General features: G+C 39.5%; 1 protein-coding gene across 3 annotated transcripts in view; it reads right to left on the bottom strand.

Annotated features, from left to right (window-relative positions):
* POC1A (POC1 centriolar protein A) overlaps positions 1-16,987 on the bottom strand; it is a 33,335-nt gene that overhangs the window by 12,446 nt on the left and 3,902 nt on the right. Inside the window, exons 2-9 of one of the 3 annotated variants that reach the window (XM_081847383.1) lie at positions 16,801-16,885; positions 14,460-14,631; positions 11,229-11,408; positions 9,756-9,863; positions 7,574-7,689; positions 5,896-6,029; positions 2,447-2,515; positions 350-502 (exon numbers count right to left, since the gene is read on the bottom strand). In XM_081847383.1, coding sequence (XP_081703509.1) covers positions 350-502; positions 2,447-2,515; positions 5,896-6,029; positions 7,574-7,689; positions 9,756-9,863; positions 11,229-11,408; positions 14,460-14,631; positions 16,801-16,885 — 1,017 coding nt within the window. Of the gene's footprint in view, positions 1-349; positions 503-2,446; positions 2,516-5,895; positions 6,030-7,573; positions 7,690-9,755; positions 9,864-11,228; positions 11,409-14,459; positions 14,632-16,800; positions 16,886-16,987 lie in introns of those variants that run through there. The other 2 variants (XM_081847385.1, XM_081847384.1) reach the window with 2 other exon arrangements.

The raw sequence follows: 16,987 nt of genomic DNA, 5'->3' as shown, positions 1-16,987 counted from the left end.
AGCACATCTGGCATATGAGCAGTTTGAGAAGAATTTGCTTACATAAAGAATAGCTGGATGAAAAAGAACAAAATGTTATAGTCCACAACAGAAACAGCCCAAGAGACCACTGACAAAATGCAAGAAGTGGATTGCCTTACACAGTAACCAGATAGGTAACAATGGGACTATTGGACTTGAATGACAAGCTTTGCTTTCTTTATCATTAACACGCAATGAGAAGCTCAACCAGGATTACAAATAATCTATCCCAGAAAACTAGAACTATGGTAATGGAATTTCTTGAGAGCTATTGGTTCTACCAAAGTGTGGAATAACCAATGAACTGAAAAATCTAGAATCAACTTACCACACTGTTGGAAGATCCATTCACATTCATACTGGACCTCTGTGTTCTCAGTGCATCACCATAGTCAGTGCCATTCACATTCATATTGCATTTCCGTGTTTTCAGCAGGTCACCATAATCAGCAGCATCAAAGTTTGTTTTCCACACCATTACCTGTAAAGCCATTTCAAACATACAATTTGGGTAATAGTTTGTGTACAATTCACAGGATTAAGATTACATCTTCCCCAGAATAAATAATACCATGAAGCTTTTCCAAACTATGTTTAATTAATATTGCCTCCCCAGCAGAGTAGTTTCATTACAAGCTATTAATTTTTTTAAAAAGCTTTTCAAAGATTGGCCCAGAGAGCACATGATGCTATTAAGTTTTTGAAGCTAGGATTCCATACTGCCACCGATGCACCGATGCAAAATAAAACTTCTTCTTCTTCTTTATTATTATTTGTACCCTGCCACTCTGGGCAGCTTCCAACAAAGATTAAAAATACATTAAAATGTCACATATTAAAAACTTCCCTAAACAGGGCGCCTTCAGATGATCAAAAGCAACTTTGAGATTAATAAATAAACTGGCTACTTTTTAAAAAAGTTTTCAAAAGCATGCAGACTGTTTTGGGCTGTATCTAACAAGCCTTCATTGGAAGATCCATTTATTAATGCTTTCCCATTATTTTTTTGTTTGTTTTAACAACAGAGAGAGAGAGAGCGCGCAAAATTCGCTCTCAGTACAAAATTGAGAAGTTAGGTCCTTAGTAAGTTGCCCCTATATAATAAATAGGTAAGAAGCATAGATTAGATCCTTTGGGCAATGTCTGTGATTCCTATTAGTACCTCTTGGCAAGGGCAGACTACAGGGGAATACTGCTCAGGTGCAAAGACGGCTAACTAATGGTAGGTACTGGAATCCTTAGGCCCAGCACACCTTAGGGAATGCGTTCCCTCATACCTATCTCCCTGCTCTTTTAAGATCAGCTGGAAGTGTCAGCTCCAAGTTCCATCACCCCAGTGATGCCAGACATATCAGTACCAGGAGGCCAGGGCTTCCTCTCTAGCAGTGCTGCAACTTCTAGAACAAGCTCATCAAAGAACTTCCTTAATTCTGACACCAATTTGACATATTTCCACTCTTCCAGGCTTCTAAAAGGCTGCTTTGGATATCTTCTTGTTTGTTTCTAGTTGCAATACTCTTTTGTACTCTGCCTTGGGCATTTTTATGAAAAGGTAGCAATTTTTCTTTTCTAAATTGCATTCAATTGCTTTCAAATAAAAAACAAGATTTCAATATTTTAAGGCAAGTTTGCAGACACAGAGAAGAAAGTAAACAGAAGAACAGCATGGCCATATCTAAAGCTCTCTCTCTCTTTCCCCATTTAGGCCTAGAAACACCACCAAAATATTTGGTCTTCCAACTGGCCCTAAAATCCCACCGTTGAGACACGACAGGGTTATATTTATCTAACTTATTGAAACTCATTTTCCTCATTTTCAGCTGGTTTATCCCGTCTTCAACTACCAGTCATGGCTAAACACTGTAACACAGCCCACAATCTTGGACTCTGATGAAAAGGAATGAAAGGGCTGGACAATATTAACATGCTGGTGGCCTTTTATACTCAATCTCCAAACTCAGGTTGAAAACAGTTTGATGAACAAAAGTTTTCTAAAGAATCAGAGGAGACTCTTATCTGTGATGCCTGCCCTTGGCTCACTGCATTTTGTCTGTGTATATATTTTAAAATAAAATAAAATATAGGTCATTATTGTGAAATTGCAATTGTAATTTGTTGTAATCCATCTTGAGTGATGTGTATGAATTAGAAAAAGTAGGATAAAAAATTTTACCTGTGATGCCTGCCCTTGGCCCACTGCATTTTGTCTGTGTATATATATATATTTTAAAATAAAATAAAATAAAATAAAATAAAATAAAATAAAATAAAATAAAATAAAATAAAATAAAATAAAATAAAATAAAATAAAATAAAAGATATTTATTGTGAAATTGCAATTGTAATTTGTTGTGATCCATCTTGAGTGATGTGTATGAATTAGAAAAGGGGGGCGGGTAATAGAAAATAAACATGAAGCAGATACCTGTTCATCGAAGCCTCCAGAAGCAAAGAAATCTCCAGTTCTCGAGAAAGTAACACAGGCAGCTGGTCCCTGTAAGAGAACAACTCATATAGTATGGATTGAACAGCCAGAAACTATATATTGAAACGGGCAGTGGGAGTGGACCTGCTTTTCTCTGTTATCTATTGCAATATATTTGTAGCAATCCCCATGTAGTTCAACCACAACTAAGCATTAATGTTGACTGAAAGCATACTTATATCCTGCTTTGTAGCCCTGAGAGGCTATAAAGCAAAGAGGTTCTTGCAGCGGCTTACAAAATATTCTCTGGAGTCAGGAACAGAAATAACATGGTGTCCCCATGATGCCAAGATTATTCAGGTGGCATTCCCCCTCCCACCTGCATCCCACTGAGGTCCTCTGAGGCTGCAAGGGGGTGAGGCTGAGCAGCTAGATCACACGCAACCCATGATGGCAGCATGTTTTCCCTTGCTGGCAGGCAACAACTCCCACTGACGTCCTCGGAGGCAAGGGAGTGGAGCTGAGAATGTACAGCTATGACACGCTAAATAACCTTACCCAGTGATAATATCTTGAACCTTCAATTATATTTGCACAGAACCACCCACAGCCAAGCAGAGCACGGGAGGATACAAAATTTAGAAGTGCCTACTCCTTTTTTTAAAAAAGATCTCCAAAGTGTACGGTAGGTTCCAAACTACTAAAATACTAGATTTAACCTCAAAAAAAAAATTTAAAAAAAATTGCTGGCTGATTAAATTGTGTGAACAAAGTCATGCCATGGAAACTTTTGAGAAGTAGCTAGAATACAACTTGGTTACAATAATGTTATGCTCAACCAGCGTAGTCATTCAATCCCGATATTCCAAGGTTAGTGCTTCTCCCAAGGTATTGCCAGAAATTCCCCTGAGTAAAAACTGAATCCACCCACAGATTTGTTCTGCACTCTTCTATCCACTTAACCTGGGATTAAGCTCCACTGAACTCAATGGACCCTATTTCTGAACTCAATGAGACTTAAAACACACATGCACAGGGCCATCTGTGCATCCCCAGATGACAAATCATGGCCACTGAATGTAAACAAGAGACTAACAATTTGTTTAGGACAGTTTTGTCACTGGTATGATTAATCTAGAAATAAGTGTATGGGAAATATAATTCCAAACGTTTATGTCCAGTATCTGCCAGATCTCATTTTGAAGGAGACATGAAATGTGCATTACTGAGCTTTACTATCAGATGATTCCTGCCTCAACAGATTATAATCTATGTAAATTTTTCACACAAGGGAGATACTGTACTTGCAATTGTACATTATCGTCAACATTATGCTTAGGGACCTTTTTATAATAATGAGCAATGCAAATTCCCACAACTATCTTCCTTGATTTGATTAAATTAAAACAAAGCAACCACAGTGAGTATATGGATTCTACTACAAAACTAATCTTAAAACCCTATCTGCGCTATACATCTAAAGCGCTATGATACCACTTTAATCAACCATGGCTTCCCCTAAATAAACTTGCAAAGTGTAGTTTGTTAAGGATGCTGAAAGTTGTTATTTGTTATTCCACTGACAGAGCTACAATTTCCATTCTGGGAACTGTAGCTCTATGAGAATAATAGGGATCTCCTAACAACTATCATCATCCTTAATTCCCAGGATTCTTTGGTGGAAACCACGACCATTTAAAGTGCATTTAATATATAGCGCAAATGGGACCTTAATGTGAGAAACCATAAAAAACAGTAGCATTATAGAAGCATTTTAATATTAGTCCAGATTTAATATAGACACATTCACTGGGACTTGTTCCAGATAAAACTACTCAATAAATATGCTTAGATTTGCTTCTACTTGAATTATACAGTACTCCTGTGTTGTACCCACACGTATTCAGTCTTGTTAATTCTTTGAAACAGACTCTCATTTGTGGTCTATATGTTACATTCTATGGCTCCCCACTAAAAAAAAAGTTGTTTCTCTAAAGATGATTATAGCTTTGTCTGTATCAAGCCTGGTTTATCTATCCAATTACATGTCCTGAGAATGGGTCTAACCTACTATCCCAATAATTGTTCCAGCTTTCCCTAAGCTGGTGCCCCCCAGATGTTGTTGGACTACAATTCCAATTGTCTTTGGCCATCAGCCATGCTGGGTGGGGCTAATGGAAGTTGGAGTCCAGCAACATTTGCAGGGCACCAGCTTGGGGAAGAATGAATTATTCTATCATGTAGGACAAATTAGACAGCAAGTACAGCTTTATCAAAAAACAAACAAAAATCCCACAACCCTCCAATTGACACACAAAGAGAGAGAGAGAGAGGGAGATGCTGTACTTCTGCACAGGTTTTAATGACCACCCAAGAATTGCATAGTTCTGAAACGTTCTGTTTCTGTACAAGTAAAATGTCAGCAGTGGGCCTATGTATTCATTCCAAGTCCTGTTTGTACTTCAAGAAGAATGTATTCCATAAACTGAAAGCCTTAAGACGTAATCACAGCAAACCAAATTTTGCAGCTGCAAATATCAGCAGCGAGTTAAAACACCATTTCCCCAATGATCCTTCTGGTATGAAGAGTAAGCACCATTATAATTGAAGACAGCAATGTAAACTTGGCAGCCTTCTCTATGTAAACTAGTACTAATCAGCTAGTAATGAATTCCTGGTAAACCAATAGTTGCGTCAAAGCAAAGCGCTTCTAAGGAATCCGAGGCTTCTCTCATGAGTAATTGTCCCAGAGCACCAGTCCAGTGTCAGAACAAGAACCAAATCTGAACCAGGCACTAACACGCAAATTACAAGAATTTAACAAGCTGTTCATCCAAGTAACGAATATTCCCTGTAGACTAGTCACTTGACTTACTGTCATTTCTATCAAAAGCCATTTAAAGCCTAATTATTATTCCTATAAGATTCAGAACATCTATGCTATTAGGTCCCACAGAACTCCATCTCATCTCCCACGCTTGTTAGCACCTACATGAAACTGATGAGCAAGGTCACCCAGAGATTTTACACTCCCCGCTCTATTTCTGTTTTACATTGGATCCAGGTGAGGCAGCAAGGCAAATGAAGAAAGGTATGGCAACAAGAGCAATGGCTTTTCTGTACTGCCAAGCAAGCATTGGTTGAAACGTACTCCATGAAATGGAGTTTCAGACACTTTGGAAGCCAAAGAGAAGGAGAAAGGAGAAGACAAAGAAATACGGAGAAGAATTCTCAGTGAACCACTCAAAGCAAAGGCAGGAACATAAGAGAGGAGACCCAAAAAGACTTTTGAGACAACTGCACTCCTGCCTTTGAGAGGAGAGGGGAGGCAAATCTACTTGAGTCCATTATAATATCACAGGAGAAGGTGTAGTGTACACAAACATGTGTGTGGAGCTTTGAAAGGTCTACAGTAATAAACGACTCATGTCTAAAGAAGTGCTCCTCACCTGATGGCCATGAAGTGTATATAGCAGTCTCCCCTCTAGTAAATCCAGTATTTTTAGAGTTGAATCGTTGGAAGCAGTAATGAGGTAGTTTCCAGAGGAGTGAAAAGACAGGCAGTTCACTGAAGCACTGTGAACTAAAAAAGAAAGAAAGAAAGACAGCGCAAGTTACCAATACAGTTTGACATTAAAAAATACAAACTGAAATAGAAAGGTGGATAAGGTCCATACATCCATACAAAAAATGGCTGAATGGCATTTTCCCCCTTCTTATGATTTTCATCCTATATCTATGTAAGTTTTCAAGGACCCTCAGAAAAATCTAGTCCTATGAAAACTGGCACTGCCTCAGAAGCTCAAGGTCTGCCATAACTGCAAGTTAAAACACATACACACTTCTTTTCCTCCAAATTTTAATTTTTAACGGAATAAACACATTAGTCCCAGTTGTAGCAATAAGCAACTCTTCAAAGATTTCTGACCACTACACCCATCATGAGCCCCTCTGGTTAGCTGCACTGATGTCAGATAGGGCGTGGGAAGCCATGAGAGGGCAACTATCGTATTTTTCACTCTATAGGACGCACCGGACCATAGGAGGCACCGGACCATAGGAGGGGGAGAATGGGGGGGGGTGTTTCTTGTTCTCCCCCTCTAAAACAAGGTGCATTCAAGGTGCATTCACCCGAGCCTGTGGGGCTGGCGGTGGGGGGAAGCACTGCATTCCCCCACCGCCAGCCTCAAAGATCCCTGAAGCCTTTGGAGCGCAGTGCCCCGCTGGTCTGCAGAGGCTTTGCGCGCAGCCATCCCCAAGCTAGAAGAGCGAGAAGGAGCCCTCCGTCTCGCTGTTCTGGCTTTGGGCTTAGCTGTGCAGCCTGCATTCGCTCTATAGGACGCACACACATTTCCCCTTAATTTTTGGAGGGGGAAAAGTGCGTCCTAAAGAGCGAAAAATACGGTAAGTAGTAAGGGAGAGTTGTGGAGACAGACATCAGACCTGGAAATCCAAAGTTCATCAGCATCATCTATTAAATTAAACAGTATGTATGGCCCAGATACCATAAGCAAAGTGTAATTCAAAAGACCATGGTATGTGAAATATCTTTGGATTAAAAGCAACCTAAACCAGCTTCTGTATATTTGAAAAGAAAGAGAGAAACTGGAGTCTTCAATCCAATTTGTTTACGCAGAGGAATTCCCTACAGCTGCAGTAGCATTTTATTATGAATATTAAGCTTTATACACAAAATACCTTATTGAAACAAAAATGTCATTCCTGAAGTTTAACTAAAAACTAGCGCACTCTCTCTGCATAATGGTGTGATCACATTTTATTTAATTTCTTTAGCTTTGGTACTGTGCGTTTTAGAAAAATTATCTTCTTTTAAGCCAGGTGTGGGGAAGCTTTGGTCCTCCAGATGTCACTGAACTACAACTCGCATCAGCCTGAGCAAACATGGTCAATAGCTAAGGATGATGGGAATTGTAGTAAGCAACAGCTGGAGTGTCAACGCTTCCCTATGCCTGTCCTAAGCCAATGGTTCTAATTCAAAATTCTGCATGCAGCTCTTTCTGATGCTTGGAAGCTATGATGGCAAAACTACCTTTTTTGTTTAATTAGCCACTTCAAGAATCAAGCTACAAGTTTAGCAATGAAGACTTCTGACAGCGCATTGCTTACCTTGGTAATGCTGCAGAAGCCTATTCATCCTAACATCCCATACTTTCACTGTGTTGTCTGTGCCAGCTGCAGCAATACATGTACCACTAGGGTGGAAGTCCACATGAGGCACAAAGCTGCAAAAAGATGGGAAGACAAGATCAAATCTCCCTTCTATTCTGGAGGAAGAAAACAATATTTTAATCTAAGCAAGTAGCGAAAAATACTAGCTCCTCAAAAGTTGTTCTTACAAAACATTGTGCTACTTCATAGTAAATTTCCTCTAAAGCGTGTAAGATGGATATTAAAGGTTTTTATCAGCCAGTATTTGCTTTCCCACATGGTAAAGTCACCATGAGACTTTGCTCAGCCCATTGTACTGACTATTTCACTGCAACACTGGCTCTCTGTGGTTTGGGGATTAGAGAAACTTCCATTAGGACGCTTATCTCTTTGGATGTGATTATAAGGAGCCCTACAGAACACTGCTCACTCCAGAGAGGTCTTGTCCTCTCTGCACAAAACTACTGAAAGCTGTAACATACAATCTCACAGGTAACACAATATTCTCTTAGTTTAGAGCCTTTAATGATATTATACAACATTAATAAATAAAATTAGCCTAACGTGTTGAAATCAGTGACTATGAAATTACCGATTCCTGCTAAAATACTGAGGACTTAAAAAATGGAACAACATTCAGTCTCCTATAGTCTCCTGAAACATCTGAGCTGTCAGACATGGAAAAATGAACAGGAGTAATTGAAAGCTGAGAACTGCTGAGACCATTAATGGTGCAACTATTTTGACTATTAATGTTGTCAATAAATGAATTTGATAGCTTATTGAAATTTGCATCTTCAAGTTACGTTAGATAAAACTTTGTTTTTGTAACTGGGTTTGTTTTGTTGTCGGATTTTTAAAACAGACATTAAAAAAAAAAGCAACATCACCCCAAAGATTAAACATTCCTTTCTCCAATTAAGGTCCAGATGCAAGTGACTGCTGAGCCCTTGGCTGACAATCAATATTTATTATATTTTGCCTCAGTCTTCCACCGGGGAGTCAAGGTTACACTTCTCCCCACTTATCCTGCTTTACCTTAACCAACAACCCTGTGAGATGAAGTAGGCTGGCTGAAAGACAGTGACAGGCCCATGGTCACCCAAATAACTTCAGGGCTGAGAAGGAATCACAAAAAACCTTGCATTGCCACAGAAGAGCCTAAAAAAGAGAAGTACAGCCGTACCTTGGAAGTCGAACGGAATCCGTTCCGGAAGTCCATTCGACTTCCAAAACGTCTGGAAACCAAAGCGCAGCTTCAGAAGCCCTGTCGGACGTTTGGGTGCCAAAGAACAATCACAAACCGGAACACTCACTTCCGGGTTTGCAGCGTCCAGGAGCCAAAACGTCCAAGTACCAAGGCGTCCGGGATCCAAGGTACAACTGTATCTGCTATTCCCCAGCACTCTAGGAAAGCTAGAACACTAAGACAAGTTCATGCATGACCCAACTGAATCCAACACCCTCTGTGGTATGTCCTCAAGTCCCCCATTGGGGACAAAAGTGAGCCTTATCCCAAATCCCGGGTGGGAGTGACTCATTGTTTTATTTCTACGTATTCCATATTATATTATGTTGTTAGCCACCTGGGGCTCAAGGAAAGGTGTGATAGAAATGTTTGAGATAAATAGGAGCTGTCCTAAGGGGCATGGCTGAGCGAAGCGAAAACAAAGTCCAGAACACAGACACGTTTTAAGCATAGACTACAAATAATATTTATGGCACTAGTCTTCAACAAGACTCCCTCACAATACAAATTTCTATCACACGTGGGTACATTCAAATGGGCACAGTCACCATGTAAAACCAACATTGTTTTTAAAGAAACTGTGACAACTAGTGAGCACTAGTGTGACTCAGGCTTAAAACTCATATAATAAATGTTTGCGAGTCTACAAAAAGACAACAACCTATGCACAAATGCAATTGTTATTATCTGGCTTCTAAGCTTAGTGTGGTGTAAAACGTTATATTGAAAAATTTAGAGAATGTGACCAAATTACAGAGAATGTTCACAGAATGAAAGATACAGCAGATAAGGAGATACGTTCTTGTACATCAATATAGCAAAGCTCTAATCAAGGTTCCACAAGCTGAAGGCCAGTCCCCTGAAGCCCCAAGGAATTGCACCAATACTTGCCCACCATGTTCACAGAAAGAATGTATACATTCTCTGCTTGTTTTATCCCAAAGTTTGACAGTTTTGTCATCACTGGATGATACTATCAATCTTCCATCAGGAGAAAACCTAAAATAAATACATTCATTAAAGCAAGATTAGGAGCAATATAAGCTAGATCTGGATTGTCCTCAGTGACAACAAGATCATTATTTCAAAAGTCAATGGCTAAGAGGCACTTGTGCTAAGCAAAGAGGGTGTTATTTAACTAAGTTTTACTCAAAATAGACTTACCTTTGTCATGTTCATTAATTGCAATGGGTCTACTCTGAGTTAAAATGTAGTTGAATACCACCCATAGGCCTTTTTCAATGACTCTTCTGATTGTAATTTGTTTTAACCAATTGTAATGTTTACTTATAGTTGCCCTGGGACTATAAGTTGCCCTGGGACTATAAAATGATGGGCAGGTAAGAAATTCAATAAATAATAAATACTGCTATTGATTAACTCTTGGGAGTTTCCTCTTTGACAATCTATCTCAACAAGATTCCATCAACTATGCATAAAGTCAGAACAATGGACTTTTCTATACATGGACAATCCTTTTGAGATATTACAGTAACCAACAAAAACCATAGCATTGAAATGTAAGCTTTTCTATTAAACAATCCTACTGGACCAGTAATTAATGAAATACTGTATTAATGAAATACTGTACAAGTAAGTCTTATTTTTCCTTACAATTATTTCCCCCTTTCCCCTCTTTTTGTTATCTAACATTTAAGCCTCTTTGGCAGTAACAGTAATTATTAGAAACCATTTTAAAGAACAGTGGTCATAGTCAGTAGACTTATCGAAAACAAAGTGCATAGAGAAACTGACATGGAAGATCAGAAACCAAGAAGACCAAGTATGTGTTAGTAAGCAGTTAAAATCATTGGTAGCGTTGTATTGAAATTTGTAACGTGAAACTGATTATGGTAAATTAGGGATACACAATAGTTGGAAAAATTACAATATGGGGGGGGGGGAGATTTAATTTAAGAACCCATGGGAGGGAGGGGAGGAAATCCTTGTAATTGGATATATGTAAGAGATAATATAGTATGTATAAAACTGTGAAAAAATAATAATAAAATATTACAAAAAAGAAAGAAACCAAAGCACTTATTGAAATCTATGGATTTCAGAAAGTGCACTCAGTAGGATGAGTTAGATAATGCTGCTTGGTTATATCCAACTGACGGATTCTTCTAACAATGACAGTTCCCTTCCAACAAGACAGGAATTAGTTGGAAACACAACTGAAACTCTGAAAGGTGGCTAACTCCTAAAGTATATTGATAGCCAGGTTAAAAGATGAGTGGGTTTATAAGTGAGTTAAGCAGAATTTCAGATCTTCCTACAGTTGTGTACTTTTGCTATACAAACTGGTTTTATGCCATATATATATCACTGCAACAAAGTCAGGGGGAAAAGAGTTTTACTTACTTCGCACAGCGAACCCAGTTTATGTGCTGACTTAGTGAAAATAAGAATTTTTGTCTGTGGACTGCCCAAACTTTAACTGTTTTGTCATCAGAGGCTGTAACCAATGATTGGCCATCATTAGAAAAGTGAACACTTCTGACGGTTCCTGTATGAGCCTTGAAGGTAGTCGATTCTCCCTTGCTAAGTTTAGGGGAGGAAACACAAAAGATTAACATACTGCATTCCACACAGTATGAAGCTAATGAACATTTGCCTACTGGCTTCTAATATATATATTTACATTAGGATAAAACTGTTGGTTTAGGCCTCTGGAGCATACCAAATACAGGAAGAAAACTGTTTTACTTAAATCTAGTTACTGGAATGGCTCCTAACGCAGGACAGCCTGTGTTTGTATCTTTTACGCAGAACTAAAAAAAAATAAAAAAATTTTAAAGTGGTAAACGTCAAACAGACTGTTCCAATGATGCAATTTAAAGAAAAATCATGTAAGAACATCACATCATAGGTCTTGCTACAAAAAGGAGCAAGACGTCTAAACATGAGGGGCATACTGTGAGTTTGAGAAACTTTACAATAATAATAATAATAATAATAATAATAATAATAATAATAATAATAATAATAGAAGATGACTGGCAGAATCCGAGACCTGGGAGAGGAGAGAGTCGAAGAAGACTGGAAGAAATTCAAGATTTATTTAAAAAAATACTGTAATTTGGTTGAATGCTAAGAAAGGATGCTAGATCATAAATAATTGTGCACCACTAAATTAGTGAGAATTAAGATGATAAGTAAATTTGAGGAAAAATTATAAACCTTTTGGAGAATTTATAGATTATACTTAAATGAATTTGACATAAGAGTGTAAACAAGATGATAAATTGCTGGCAAGAATTGGCAATGATGCAAATGGGAGCGGGAGGCGTGAGGAAGTCCAAAGATGTTATGAAAAGATGTTATGATATATGTTATACTGTTTTTTATTTTTGCATTTAAGTTTGAAAAACCCAAATAAAATATTATATAATAATAATAATAATAATAATAATAATAATAATAATAATAAATTTTATTTATATCCCGCCCTCCCCAGCCGAAGCCGGGCTCAGGGCGGCTAACAACACTAAAACAGTACAACATTATAAAACCATTATAAAAATTAATTAAAATCAAAATTGATGGCAACCATAAACTAAAGTTTTGTAAAGATTGCCAAGGGAGGGAGTCAGGCTGCGCCCTGACCAAAGGCCAGGTGGAACAGCTCTGTCTTGCAGGCCCTGCGGAAAGATGTCAAGTCCTGCAGGGCCCTTGTCTCTTGTGAGAGAGCGTTCCACCAGGTTGGAGCCGCAGCCGAAAAAGCCCTGGCTCTAGTTGAGGCCAGCCTAACCTCTCTGTGGCCTGGGACATTCAAGGTGTTTTTATTTGAAGACCGTAAGTTCCTCTGTAGGGCATACCAGGAGAGGCGGTCCCGTAGGTACGAGGGTCCTAGGCAAGAGTAATTCACATTTAATTATGCACATACATCATTCCGCCCTGAACTTTTTTGCACAAATAAGTGACAAGCTACAAGCATATTTGTGTATTCTTGTATATGATTCTACTGCTTACATGAAAGTACAGAACATCAAGCTGGGAAAGGTCAGAGCCAGGGTTTAAAAAATAAAAAGGGCATTGAGTTCCCTCTTCTAAATATATTTCATAAAATTTATACACCACTTGATTGTAAAAAAACCTGAAATGTGTGTGAAACATAGGAACTGCCTTGTAGCCCATCCATCTGGCTCCATATTGTCTGCAATGACTGGCAGTGGCTCTCCAGGATTGCAAACACAAATATGCCCAGCTCTACCTAGACATGCAAGGATTTGAACTCAGGACCTCCTACATGGAAGCTCTTCCACTGAGCTACAGTCCTTCCCCAAAGCTCTGCCAACTGACACATACAGTGGTACCTCGGGTTACAGACGCTTCAGGTTACAGACACTTCAGGAGACAGACTCTGCTAACCCAGAAATAGTACCTCGGGTTAAGAACTTTGCTTCAGGATGAGAACAGAAATTGTGCTCCGGCGGCGCAGCAGCGGAAGGCCCCATTAGCTAAATTAGTACCTCATGTTAAGAACAGTTTCAGGTTAAGAACAGACCTCCAGAACGAATTAAGTTCTTAACCCGAGGTACCACTGTATTTTCTTCTCAAATAGTGTGTGGCTACTTTTTAAAAACTGGAGTGAAAAACTCTTTGCCATAGTTACTGTACATACACAGAACAAGCATTAAAAACTTCTAATTCAGCATGTTTCCAAAAAAACTGAATACCGCAGAAGGAACATTTATAATATCCCTATAGTTAACCTTTCCTCAAGGAAAGTGTACACCAAGGCCTTCCAATGCAACACAAACTAGATGGGATGAAGCAGTAGCTTTTTCTTGTTGAAGCAATATGCTGATCGTCAACTCATTTTTAACAGGGACCATACAGTCATACCTCGGAAGTCAAACGCAATCCGTTCTGGAAGTCTGTTCTGAAACCAAGGCGTGGCTTCAAATTGGCTGCAGGAAGTTCCTGCAGCCAATCAGAAGCTGCGGAAGCCCCGTCGGACATTCGGGTTCCAAAGAACGTTTGCAAACCGAAACACTCACTTCCGGGTTTGCGGTGTTCAGGAGCCAAAACGTTCGACTCGCAAGGCGTTCAAAAACCAATTTATGGCTGTATTTGGAATCAACCTACAACTAGAGGTCAGCAACGTGAATTCCGTCCAGTAAGTGTACCCACATGAGCTGACACACAAAGGGCTTCTTAACCTTGTCTTTAGTGTGAACAGCAACAGTCTTTGCCATTGTTCTTCCCTTATATACACCTGTTTTACACTGATAAAGTCGATGCACTTTATCCAGAAAAATGTCTGCCTTCATCGTTAATAAGCTGTCATATTCACTGTAACTGAACTTAATTAAAACAAAAAGCCAAATTCAAATCTTGGAAGACTTTGTAGAGAGCGGCTGTAACTCAGTGGCAGAGCTCAGGCTTCACCTACTTTAGATCCCAGATTCAATCCCTGATGAGGATCCCCACGCAAGGATAGAAATAATACCCCGCTCTGAAATGCTGGAGAACCATGGACAGTCAGTGCAATGCTGAGCAAATGGTCTGGCTTTGTACAAGCAGCTTCCTGAGTTCCTAATAAGAGAAATAAGACACATACAAAGTGCTCAGATAGCATATACTTACACACTTGGAACCCACAAGCGAACTGTTTTGTCTCTAGAACCGGAAGCAATCAGATGGCCGGATGGTGAAAAATGCACACTCAGGACTGCATCTTTGTGACCCACAAAGCGGTAGGCTCTCATTTGAGGTTTCATACTCCAGATCATCAGGCAGGAATCCATAGAGCCACTTACTGACAAAAAGAATATACTACCTTTCAAAATTATACTCAAAGGAAAGATCATACACATACACACTTGGCAGGAATTTCAGTCACTAGTTTCAATTTCTCTCTTCCTTTCCTTGAGTGAAAGTACAGTGGTACCTTGTTTTGAGTCTAGGATCTGTTCCGGAGCCCCGGAAGCTCAGCGAAAGGGACGCTCAACAAAGAGCCACCCTGCGCACACGCGTGGAGCGGTTTGCGCTTCTGCGCATGTGCGAGTGGCAAACCCAGAAGTAACCCGTTCCGGTACTTCTGGGTTTGCCGCAGACGTTCGCCGAAATGGACGCTCAACGGGGCGGACATTTGCGGAGGTATTACTGTATTCACTAATCACAGAACTGAAAGCAAGCACACAAGCTTTCCAGTTCATCCCTGTAATTGAGAGAAATGCCTCTTGAAGTATATGCAGTCTCACCTTAAAAACAGGCAAGGAAGGAAACCAAAGAATTACAAGCAACCATTTAGAGAATTTAGTACAAATGCCCTTTATTATCACATCATTTTAGCTGCCTCCACCAAGCTATTTGTTTTCAAATATTTATATACTATCCAACAAAAAAAGTTCAAGGGGAATTTCAACTAAAAAAGAAGATTATAATACATAAATATATGTGATGTTTTAAAAAATAATAATCAAAACCCGAATAAAACTTAACAGATCTGCATGGTTTCATGTTATGACTCAGTTGCTCTGCTGTAAAATATTGGGTTTGTTGCTACTTTTCTTAATATCTGATAGCTAAAACCAAGGAGAGTACTTTAGCCAAGGCCCAATCCCACGCTGGATACTCTGTATGCTGTTAAGTCCAAACAGTTTGGAAGAACTGCTAAAAGCAGACTGAATGCTGAGTTCTGGGCACCACAGTTCAAGAAGGACACTGACAAACTGGAACGTGTCCAGAGGAGGGCAACCAAAATGGTCAAAGGCCTGGAAACGATGCCTTATGAGGAACAGAACAAATTCCTTCCAGTAGCACCTTAAAGACCAACTAAGTCAGTTCTTGGTATGAGCTTTCGTGTGCATGCACACTTCTTCAGATACACTGAAACAGAAGTTTCCAGACCCTTCTATATAGTGAGAAGGTGGGGAGGGGTATTACTCAGAAGGGTGGTGGGAATGGGTGATTGGCAGATAGCTGTGATGAGCCTGTTGACGACTCTTAACGACTGCAATAGGTCTTACAGGAAAAAGCAAGGGGTGAAAAGGTGAAAAATGGCTTTGTCATGTATAATGAGATAAGAATCCAAGGTCTTTGTTCAGACCAGGTTTTTCCATGGTTTTGAGTTTGGTGATAAGTTGTAATTCAGCAGCTTCTCTTTCCAGTCTATTTCTGAAATTCCTTTGTAGTAAAACAGCTACTTTGAGATCTTGTATAGAATGTCCTGGGAGATTGAAATGTTCTCCTACTGGTTTCTCTGTCTTGTGATTCCTGATGTCCGATTTATGTCCGTTTATTCTTTGGCGTAAGGTCTGGCCTGTTTGTCCAATATAGAGAACTGAAGTAATACCCCTCCCCACCTTCTCACTATATAGAAGGGTCTGGAAACTTCTGTTTCAGTGTATCTGAAGAAGTGTGCATGCACACGAAAGCTCATACCAAGAACTGACTTAGTTGGTCTTTAAGGTGCTACTGGAAGGAATTTGTTTTGTTTTGACTATGGCAGACCAACACGGCTACCTATCTGTTATGAGGAACAGCTAAGGGAGCTGGGCATGTTTAGCCTGGAGAAGAGGAGGTTAAGGGGTGATATGATAGCCATGTTCAAATATATAAAAGGATGTCACATAGAGGAGGGAGAAAGGTTGTTTTCTGCTGCTCCAGAGAAGCGGACACGAAGCAATGGATTCAAACTACAAGAAAGAAGATTCTACCTAAACATTAGGAAGAACCTCCTGACAGTAAGAGCTGTTCGACAGTGGAATTTGCTGCCAAGGAGTGTGGTGGAGTCTCCTTCTTTGGAGGTCTTTAAGCAGAGGCTTGACAACCATATGTCAGGAGTGCTCTGATGGTGTTTCCTGCTTGGCAGGGGGTTGGACTCAATGGCCCTTGTGGTCTCTTCCAACTCTATGATTCTATGATTCTATGTTCTATGAAAGAAAACTATACTAAAGAAAATTCTGCTTAGCTGACAACTTACCTAGCTGTTTATTATTTAGACTGAAATCCACACTCGTTACAGCATCACGGTGCCCTTTGAAATGCCTCTCCAATGTTGGATCTTCCTGCAGGAAGAAAGAAGTTGATATTGGACTAAATTTTTGTACGGCTACAGACAGTATTTCCGAAGCAAGAAGCACACTTTATATGTTTCTGGATGCTGCACA

Source organism: Podarcis erhardii (assembly GCF_964252035.2).
Source record: "Podarcis erhardii genome assembly, chromosome: 2".
Classification (NCBI taxonomy): domain Eukaryota; kingdom Metazoa; phylum Chordata; class Lepidosauria; order Squamata; family Lacertidae; genus Podarcis; species Podarcis erhardii.
Note: the sequence above shows the minus strand (reverse complement) of the source record. Positions and strands in the feature narration are given on the sequence as shown.